The sequence below is a fragment of the Silurus aristotelis genome, assembly GCF_946808225.1.
Source record: "Silurus aristotelis genome assembly, chromosome: 2".
Taxonomy (NCBI): domain Eukaryota; kingdom Metazoa; phylum Chordata; class Actinopteri; order Siluriformes; family Siluridae; genus Silurus; species Silurus aristotelis.
In genome coordinates, this window is record NC_139575.1 from 15,792,658 (window position 1) to 15,803,887 (window position 11,230).

At 36.5% G+C, this 11,230-nt stretch overlaps 1 protein-coding gene across 1 annotated transcript in view; it reads left to right on the top strand.

Moving 5' to 3' along the window:
* The first annotated feature begins 421 nt into the window (after window positions 1-421).
* pbx1b (pre-B-cell leukemia homeobox 1b) overlaps window positions 422-11,230 on the top strand; it is a 69,452-nt gene continuing 58,643 nt past the window's right edge. Inside the window, 2 exon segments of the mRNA XM_083569706.1 lie at window positions 422-1,355; window positions 2,852-2,925. Coding sequence (XP_083425832.1) covers window positions 1,168-1,355; window positions 2,852-2,925 — 262 coding nt within the window. The 5' untranslated portion in view covers window positions 422-1,167.

Consider the following 11,230-nt stretch of genomic DNA (forward strand, 5'->3'; position numbering starts at 1 on the left):
GCATATAATCCAATAAGACTTTTTTTTTTATATTAATAGTGTCATATGTCATTTAGCATAGCAAAATTAATATAGTTAAACAAATTATATGGTTTCCTTTTGATGCGCAATCTGTCGTGTAACAGGTAAGGCATATAATACGGGTAATTAGCTAGCTATGGCCATCCTTGTTTTCTTTCTATTTATGTTTAATATTTGTTTGTGTTTATTTAAATAACTTTGAATGTGGGTCATTTAATAAGATTGGAAACTGTCTACTTGGAAGTAGGAAGAATTGGGACTGGATGAAAAAGTAATATTGTGCTGCAATGCTTAACTTTTGATGATTTTTATTATTTCAGAGAATTCTTTTTCTCTGGAAAGACTCTCCTTGGACCAAATTCAGTAAATTCACGAACAGGGAAAGGAGATAAACTAAATCTTGATAGTAACATTGTTGTTCCTGTTTGACGCCTTGCTATTTAATAGAAATGAAGAAGCTCTAAAAATAATAATAATAATAAACCATAGAAAAAGCTCGTGTAGCGTGAAAGCTAAACATGCTTAGAATGCTACATGTTTTCTTAGAAATCAGTGAACCTCAGTCCAGCCTAGGTGAATGGAGGAGCATCAGGAAGAGCAGGGTATAGTAGGCTCGTTCCCGCGACCCAACGTCCTCTCGCTGCGCCATGATTGACGTTCGAAGAGAGGCATAAGAGGAGGAGCTAGTGGTGAGAACTGTCCAATGGTGTAAGATGGGCGGGAGTTGATGGTGCTCAGCCCTCCAATCGGTTCTCGCGGGCGGGGTTTGTGCTCCATAGTCGGTGTTTGCGCTGTGAACGTGTAACAAAAGCGAGAGGATGGACTGAACTGAGAGCGGCTGCATGGAATAGTGTTCAGTTCACATCGCAGCCACTGTGATTTACCCGGGAACGGTGAGACAGCCTCCAGTTCACACACGCGCCTCAATCCACTGCTGAAGTCCAACCTGGCCATCAGAGTTCAGCCCATATTTCACGGAGTCCAAACACAACCTTGTACGCGTTTTTTATTTATTTTGCGTGTGTGTGTGTGTTCACCGCCGAGCGGGCGAGCGACCCTGTCTGAGACGTAAGGTTTAACCGAAGCTGCAGGGAAAGAGAGAGAGAGAGAGAGAGCGGGAGAGAGAAAGAGAGGGAAGCGGCAGACATGGACGAGCAGCCGCGGATGATGCACTCGCACGCCGGCGTGGGGATGACCGCGCACCCGGGCCTGCCTCAGCACATGCAGGAGGGAACCGGAGGAGCCGACGGCGACGGCAGAAAGCAGGACATCGGAGACATTTTACAACAAATCATGACGATTACAGACCAAAGTCTGGACGAAGCGCAGGCCAGGTAAGCTGTCAAAACACACGCGCGCGCGCACACGCACACGCACGCGCGCACACACACACACACACACACACACACACACACACACACACAGTATCACTGTGAGTGGACAGTTATATTGCAGTGCATAGTTGCACTTTCAACTTTCATTCATATACTTTTAATAATACAGTCATTAATATTAATGATAATGATAAAAAACAATAATAAGAATAAGAATAAGAATTATTATTATTATTATTATTATTATTATTATTTTGTAACAAGACAAAATAATATTGTATTGATAAATAATATTAATAATATTGTAATATTCTAAACAATAATATTACGTAATTATTTGTAGTTAGTGTAGCATTGGAATTAATAATAATAATAATAATAATAATAATAATAATAATGACAGCTTTGTAAAATACTTGGCATTGATCTTCTAATTGTTGTATATTATTATTATTATTATTATTATTATTATTATTATTATTATTATTATTATTATTATTATTTATTATTATGACCCGATTTGTACCAGTGCTATATAGTTCGATGTAAACCACTCCAAACACGTTAACATAATCGTTCTCATTTACATTTAGAAACGCTATGTATGTAACAGGCCTGATTGGTATACAATTAAAATACTAAATAGTTTTAATTTTAAAACTTATTTTATAATGAAAAAGTAACATGTTGGCCACTTGATACACTCGATATGAGTGAGCTGAGATGACTGTTACCCTGAGTATTGATTCCTCCACGCCGACGTGGCCGTTTAGATGCCCAAGTTAAATACTCCAAAGATTTAGTTATAAATAAATGATATTTATAATTTGTATCGTTACTGAATAAATTCTTTATAATCTCTAATCGCTATTTGATGTCAAAAAGTTTACAAGCTGTACAAGAATTGGATGTCTGTTGAAAAGCTAGCTATCGAAGCTTTCCCTGTTACCATGACGACCAGCCGTTGAACGCGGCTACCTCCAGAAGCGCACAGTGCTGTGGCCCGCTAACAGGGAACCCACAGCTAGTGCACTCTTCTTGACAGTCCACTTAGCACGCCAGTCTGCAATTTGAGACGTGTCCTGGTTAGTTCAGCAAGACTAAAAGCAGGATAATTGATTAGGATCAAATATTATTTCAAACCAAAACAATACGTTTGCGATGCTGTCAAATTAAAATAAACACCATCATTAAAATAAGCTGAGAAAATTGTAATAATATAATAATAGTACGCACGGCTCTGAACTTGTATTTGTATGTAGAACAGTAATGTAGGGGAGAGAGGGTAATGGATGTGGAAGGTGTCGGCGGGCGGCTGCGGTACACAGCTGACGGAGGATTTGTTCAGCAGCTACGCGTCAGCTTAGCTTTTCTCCGGCGCGCGCAAAAAGGCGGGAAAATGTTTACGGCGCGAGCTTCTGATCACGCGCCTATTATACAAAAAAAAAAAAAAAAAAAAATGTTTTTTTTATTTATTATTTTTTTTGGCGTTTTAGGAAGCACGCGCTCAACTGTCACAGGATGAAGCCGGCGCTCTTTAACGTCCTGTGTGAAATAAAAGAGAAAACAGGTCAGTTTATATCTCTATTTTACATCTCTATCTATCTATCTATCTATCTATCTATCTATCTATCTATCTATCTATCTATCTATCTATCTATCTATCTATCTATCTATCTATCTATCTATCTATCTATCTATCTATCTAGCATTTACACATATGTATAACTGTTGTTATAAATGAGTCTGTGCCTTTACATGTTGGATACAGTTTTCTAAAAACAGCTACATTCAATAAATTTATGATTAATATTAGTATTATAAAGCCACTTTGAAGATAAACGCCCACAGCATAAACTAGGCCTAAATTAAAGTGTTGAAGGATGTGACTGAAGAAAGACTTCTTTCACAATTAAGTCAAGTTTTTTTTTTTTTTTTAGACATGATAAATATAATTAAGCTTCAAGTTTGAACATTTAAAATATATATTTTTTAATTTTATTAATGAATTTTTTTTAGCCCTGCCATTTTAGCTCATTTATGGTGAAACTTTTGGAAATAGATGAAAATATGTAATGGTTTACGTGTGCACATGTTGGGAAGCTCATCTCTTTTAGTTGAAAAAACATCCCCATAGGGAAATTTTTTTTTTTTCTCACTTTACTTCTTGCTTTGAATGTAAAATATGTATATTTAAAATGCTAAAGCCTGACTGTGCCACCTTTGCCACTTGTAGATGGTGACCATTTGATTTGCCTCGGTAGCTCCCTGTATTTCAGCTGAAAATGTCTCTTTGTGTACATATGTTTCTGCCTTGCTGCTCTGTCAATGTCTCTTTTACTCACCGCTGTCTCCCATATCACATATATATATTTTTTTACATTCTGGCTTTAAGAGCTCAAGAGTCACGTTGAGCAGAAACATGGCGGAAATTTCGCCCTGCGTGATTTTAAGTGTTTAATGATTAGGGTAAATTACCAGGTGCCAGGTTTCCAGTGTGTGTGTGTGTGTGTGTGTGTGTGTGTATATAGGTTAAAACATTCAGGGAATTCATTCGTGACATGTCCGTTTGGTGATAACAGTGCTACCAGTCTTTCTTGCTGACAATATAAAATGACACGAGCGACCTGAATCTCATACCAGATAGACTTCAGACTTTTTATTTTCACCTCTGGAGAGACGGAGGGGCGCTGAATTTGCGCCTGCGACTCCATCACAGAAAAGGCTGAGGCATTTTTCACAGTTATTAGTGCGTGAAATAAAATGGATGGAGATATCTAAAGCAGATATCTCTCTCTCTGAACGCTCTCTCCTGGCCGGATAACTTCAGCATGAACGCTGTCGTTTATTCAGCTTCCTCGGCTGCAGCTCTGCCCCGGAGTGGCGTTTGCATTGAAGTCAGACTCCCCTGTTGCCTTTCCCTTTCTTTCTGTCTGTGTTGTTTTGCAGCAGCAGGGGGGTTGTAGCTATGCACCAAGTTTTTCACTCCCTCCATGGGTTCATTCAAAGTTCGAGCACAGGGTGACATGGACCTATTCCAGACAAGCTCACTCTGTCTTTCCCCCTTAAGCTCACCTTCCCGTTCCGAGCAGTGCTGCAAGGGCTCACAGGTCAAAGCTAGAGCCCAGGACTGTAAGACAGCGCAGGTATACAGTGCGCTAGCTGAGTGATGGGGCTTTAAGAAGGTTTAGATTTGAAGTGTATTTGTTTGGTCTTTTACTGGAGAGCTCTCTTTGCGTGTGTTTAGTTTGAACTAAAAAATCCTGTAGGGGAATCCCACGGCCGTCCTCACTCCTCCCCGAGTCTCAATGGAGATTAGGCCGAGCAAAATATTTAGCTCAAACCTCGTCTGGCTTGAGATTGTAGAAGTGGAAAAAAGTGAAGTGTCTGCGTTTCTTGCACAAGCTTCCTTGAGTGTTGAAATCCATATGATCCAGCTGTTTGAGGTTTTCGTGTTTATTAAAGCAACACGTTAGCGCCTCGATTTACAAGCAGTGAAGAGTTTCAGAAGCGTGCTCAAGTTCAGCAGCTGTCTATGCTCGAAGTTACACTCTTTTAAAAGCATGAGTTAAAAAGCGTTTATAATTAATTTGTTATGTTGTGTTTTAGGATATGTTTTTTTTTTTCCCAGCAAGTTTCTTGGTCTAAGTGATAGTCCTGTCCACTGTCTTTGACAATCGTACATTTTCAGTCTCATCCGGTGAAGAAAATTGTGTTTTTTTAGAACACATGCGAGTTACTAGCAGAAACTATACATGTTGTATTACACTTTATTTTACATATTAGGAAATGTTTTTTTTTCTTCTATTTCTGATGGTGCTGTGTTTTGCACAAAAGAAGAAAGAAATTATCTTATGCCATCTTTAAAACAGAAAATATTATATGTATATTGATTAAAAAAAATACAGTATTATATTTGTTTAATATTGTAGTATTTTGTTGTCATGGGCGTATGACTAAATATGTTGGTATTATGTTATGATCTTTAATTTTCAGTATTAGTAAGCTAAAAAAGAAAAAAGACAATTATTTAATGAAAATGTAAAAAAAAATTAAATAATAAAAATGTCATAAAAAAATGATTTTAAGTATTTCTCAATTTTACTCTTATTTGAATCAGGATAAAAATGATAAACGGAAGAGCAAGTGAATATAGCACTATACATTTTACTATTGCATATTGTGTAAACATTGTTACCACCAAAATAATTTACAAACACAATAATACATATATTACATACATTTTGTAATACATCTAACTAAATGTTTTATGGTACAGAAATTGATATTGTGGCATTATTGTATATACAGAGGGAATTATCTGATTAATAAAGCCAAATAGTCACAGCTCTTAACAGATCTTAACATAAGCATGTGTAAAATAGTGTGATCGTAAGAGGAGTTATATTTCTCTACATATGCTAGAAGGAGCAGGGTGGCAAAAGTTTGTTTTTGTTTTGGTAATGATAGCGTTGTTATAACTGTAGCATAATAGGATGCATTAATATTGTTGATTTTGTAATACTCTAATTGCTGAGGATTTTTGTGACAATTTCTTTGCCAAATGCAAAACTAGAAATAATTAGCATTTATTTTAACCAAATTTACTGTAGTCCAGTTATGAACATTTGGTTATTTTCAACAATGACAGATGCATACAATTATATGTTATAAAACTGAGTAGCAGCATTTCTTTCATATTCTCTAATAGCATTTGATCACAATCAGCACATAATATCATTACCGATTTTATCATGGGAAATCAAAAATCTCTGTAGAGCTTCAGTCATTCAGGCCCTGAGTTTGACACACCTGCTTTACATTCTCAGCCAGCAAGGATGTTCACCTCATAGTGATCGATAGTTGCTCATTGTTTAAGCAGCATGTGTACATAAGTGTGGATATACCGTGAGTTTGGTAGTTCTCTTCACATCACTGTATATATGTGTAGGAGTAGATACACTTCACTGCACAGCTTTGTTACTGTATATAACAGTATGGAGAAAATTACTGGTGAATCCAGGGAGCGTGTTTAGATGAAACAGTAATCATGCTCATAAGTCGTTCTGTAAAGTAGTTCCTACATATATGGTGAAGCAGCCTTTAAAACGTTTCTATGTGATTATTTTAATTGATTTCCACTACAGATTTTTACTATCTATCACTAAATATTCCGCATTCACACACACACACACACACACACACACACACACACACACACACACACACACATGTTTAAATTCTAAAGCAATAAATAAATGGACGGAATGTGATATGCTCATGTATTTCTGGATTTTTTAAATGGTTTTATTACAGTAGTGCTTTGTAAGCTTGTGCGGGGTGTGTGTGTGTGTGTGTGTGTGTGTGTGTGTGTGTGTGTGTGTGTGTGTGTGTGTGTGTGTGTGTGAATGCAGTATATTTAGTGAAAAATAGCACTCTCGCAACATAATGCTTAAATATGTGCAGGAACAGTAAAACAACAACAGCAAATTATAAAAATGATACCATGGTCTATTTGAAAAAGTATTTTGTAAGATAAGTAAAATAATTGAGGAAAAGTGCTTTTGCAAATAGAAAGCCTGAAATCTGAAATGTTCTTTAATTATCTTTCTTTTCCAAAACACAAGCATGGATTACTGTATGTGATGCACTTTAATAAAATTTACATAAATTAATATAACCATTTATACAAAGATGACTTTGTGATCCAAGATAGAAAATGTATTTTTTGGCAGAACATTGTTGTTCCGTCTCACTTGTTGTTTGTTGCATTTCAGCAAGGTGTGAGTGTATGTATGTGTACGTGTGGGTTTCAAGCTTAATCGGTGTGATAGTCCACGCCTGCAGGGGGGTGTATGCATGGACTGAGGGCATGACCTGATCTTATGACCTACACTTTAGTTTTCTATGCTTTCATACTGACTTTGAATACTCATGAAAGCAGGATTTTTGTTGGATTTTTCAGTCAGATTTTTTCCCCTACTCTTTTCTTTTTGAACCCAGTCACATTCCTCACATAGTTTCACTCTCAGCTCAGTGAACAGAGTGTTGGTTTACACAAAGCTTTTTAATTTGTGTTCTCCTGCACACACTTTATACCTGGTGCATTACTTTTCCTTGTTAATGCTGGCTTTGGACTGTAGTGTTGTCAATTTGAGACATGAGAAATTTGCAAATGTATTTGTATAGCAAATACATTCATAATTTTCCTTCAGAGGAGACTATATTGACATTACTTTTTATCTCACTGTAATTCCTTTTTTATCATTGTTTATGTCATGATAATGTAATAAATATTTAAAGATAGTGATAAGAAATAAGAAAAGAAGTAAGAGATTTTTAACTTGACAGTATTTTTCACCATCATCATCGTCAAATTGAGCAAATATCTTGTGGAAGAATGATAACCCTTTACTGCAGACTTGTAAAATGCAAAGACACATTGAAGTTGTTCTGGAGACTCAATTAATGGCTCAATATATAACTAAGACACCTTTACCATTTTTTCCCTTTATTTACATTTAGAAATATTATATTGTCATTTATGTGTACATGGTGCAAAATAATATTTAGTTTGCACTTTCATTAGATACCTAAACACACTGAACTGTTTTAAATTAATGAAAAGCTACATATTTATTTAACAAGGAATTCACAGAACCATATCTAATAAAAGAAGAAACAAAATAACATTTCACTTTAGAAAATCTATTAAAACACTGGATGAGTGCCCAGCACACAGTGGGTCACTTCCTGAAACAGTAACACAAGCTTCAGATCATATTTATAAACATGTGACATGACTTTACTTACTTTTCTTTTTCTTTTTCGTTTTCATTATAACAAAATTGCATGTTAACATAAATGAATAGTGGAAGAGGTTTATTGCCTCTATTAGATTACAGTGCAGTTGTGCGATTTATGCGTATATCTATTTCTATTTTTGCTGTTCTTGTACTCTAAGCATCAATCATCCCAGTGTTCCTATGATAAGCTCTGACCAAAAAAAAAACTGTTTCTAATGAATGAAAGAGTGATTGATTGAATCCTTTAGTGAACGATGTGGTGTATATAGTTCCCTGGTCCAATGATATAAATACAATGCTATATAGCATTTAATACAGATACAATGATGTATTGAAAGCCATCATATTTGGCAGTTGTCATGCTGAATGGTTCACATAAGTTAATTTTAATTTTAGTAAGGAAGAGGAAGAAAGAGAAAGGTCAGCTGGTAAACTCTGCTGAAAACAATGGCCATGTCTTGTCAGAGTGCCTGCTGTCCCTGGAGCTTTGACGGCTTTCCAAAAATACAGGCCCAACTCCACCCATCTCTCTCTCTCTCTCTCTCTCTCTCTCTCTCTCTCTCTCTCTCTCTCTCTCTCTCTCTCTCTCTCTCTCTCTCTCTCTATCTCTCTCTCTCTCTCTTTCTCTTGCTCTCTCTATCTGTCTATCTTTCTCTATCTCTCATGCAGACTTTAACACCACTCACAAACTCTTTCGTTACTGCACATGACACGCTGCAATGACATAACCCAGCCTTACACTTGAAAGGAGAAAGTGCAAATGTTCTTTGTTGTGTGCGTGTGTGTCATTTTTCGGGTTTTGTCTCATCTGACACTTAGAAACTAGTCTCAGAGGAACGAATGCTTAGATCTCCAGGCACTTACGGATGGTGTCAAGGCGTGCGGTTGCCTAGCGTCACATGCATGCCGCTCCATGACACTGCCTTGAACCTTAGCTAAGAAAAAACCAAACAGGAGAACGGCAAGAATTGAGTAACACTCACACTCTGCTCCTGGCGTACATAAATAAACAGGATACAAATAGTTTCTTGAGTTCCAGTTTCACTTCACACGCTTTCCTAATTCGCTGTTTTTCCTCTGTCATAAATGAAGCCATTATGGAAACTGTTAATGCACTCAGTGACTTTTTCATTATCCCTTCTCGTTTTTCTGCACTTAAACTCCACCGAGCGACATTTAAAAATGAATTACGTACTAAATCAATTCATTCTCCTTTTCTTTTTGCAGCATGACGTTTCTCATAGCATCATAATCAGTAAAGTCCTGTTCTCAGTTTTCTGGAAAACGGACTTGTAAACAAATGCCACCTGAGAAAAATTGGAAGCGAAAAGGAGCTGTAAACATCTTACATTTGTTATAAATCTAAATCTTATAAACCTGCATCAAACCGCAGCAGTCCTCCTGAATAAAGCTCGAGACAGGCGGGTCTGTCGTTTGATTTTTTTCCCCTCTTCTCTCAACAAAGAGCCTGTTTTCCAGCGGTGTGTGTTTGACCAGCGTAAGGTTTCACGCCCTCGGGGAACGACCCATTTATAAGAGCGAGCTGTTGGGTGATGTAATGTTATTTTTTGAAGGGTGAGAATGGGGTGAGGAGAGAGGGCGACAGAGGAATATTTGACAAGGCTGAAACGAGCCAGAGATCTGATTACTGCGAGACTGTGCTGCGTTTTGCACAGCGTTAAAGGTGACAGTAGTCATAGTATACAGTTACTGCAGTATAGCTCATTACAGCTGGAGTAAATCATTTTTGCCAGGCCTCTCAGTCAGCACCATTCACTTCATGGGAACCAGGGTGCACGCTGAAATAAAATACACCTCGCAATTTCATCACAGTGGTTTTATAACAGTGACCACTAACGTGTGGTTGACACCATGCCAAGGAAAAGAACAAACCACTGAGAAAGGTGTTCATCTGCTTTAAAAAGAGAAGCCAGGTTAAAAAGAAAACTGTGGATTCATACATGGAATTCTTTTTCCAAAACTATTAGGGGGACAGTTTTAAAATATCACTGATATAAATAGGGTGAGTTGGAGAAATAGACAATAAGGGAATGTTAAATCTCTATCATAGTATACTATAAATAGTCCATCTTGTTCAAAATTGTGCAAGATCCTTTAAAATATAAATATGAATTGACAAATTGTTAATGGGTAAACTTTAATTTGACTTTTTAAGTACCGTTTGAGTCTTGAAGTAGAAGAAGGACTGCTGATGAGCATAGAAAAGATAGTGAGCTAAGGAAGAAGGGAAATGAAATGTTCTTTTTGCTCATACAGGCTTCTGCAAATAAGGTAATTTTAAACCATTCATATTGTTTAAAATCCATGCATGAAATATAGTCAGCTATTTCACAATTTTACTTGTGCTAAGGTTATGAGTAGCATTGTGCAATATATTGTTGTTTTTTAATGTTATCATGTTGTTGATTTTTGCAGATCTTTCCAAAATTTTTATTGTGTTTTCTAAGCGCCTATCAGAAGTTCTACAAAATGTGTTTTTTGCACATTGATTAATGGTGGCAATAGCAAAATCCAACACAAAACAATTGTCTTTTGGTCAGATGACTGCTGAGCATATCTTTAACCGTGTTCATTCAAATCATCATCAGTATGTTTACCCTCTCAACTGCTAATAGCTGTGCTTAGATGAGCTCCTACCTCACCCAAAAGTGGCAAAAGAATAGACAAAGCAGTCCAAATGATCACAATTGTGTTACTTTATATAGATTGTGATTTTAAAGTGTTTCTATTACTGACAGCTCTTCTGCTTTAAATATATGCAAGATGTTTTGAAAATAGACATCTGCATTAAGAAATATTGTATAATTAAACCATTTAATTTGTGTGATGTTTATAAATGAAGTCATGCAGTAGACCTCCTGATGGTGATGCAGAAGCTCATAACTATCAAACTGTGCTATGTAAATGAATTAAAAAAAGATTTAATACAAGCAGTACGTTTCCTGCAGAATGTGTGAGACTAAAGAAAATCAATATAGACTCAGATATGAAACTGATTCAAAACTGCACAGTTCCTGAATTTCACTTTATGTATCTTTACAAACAATA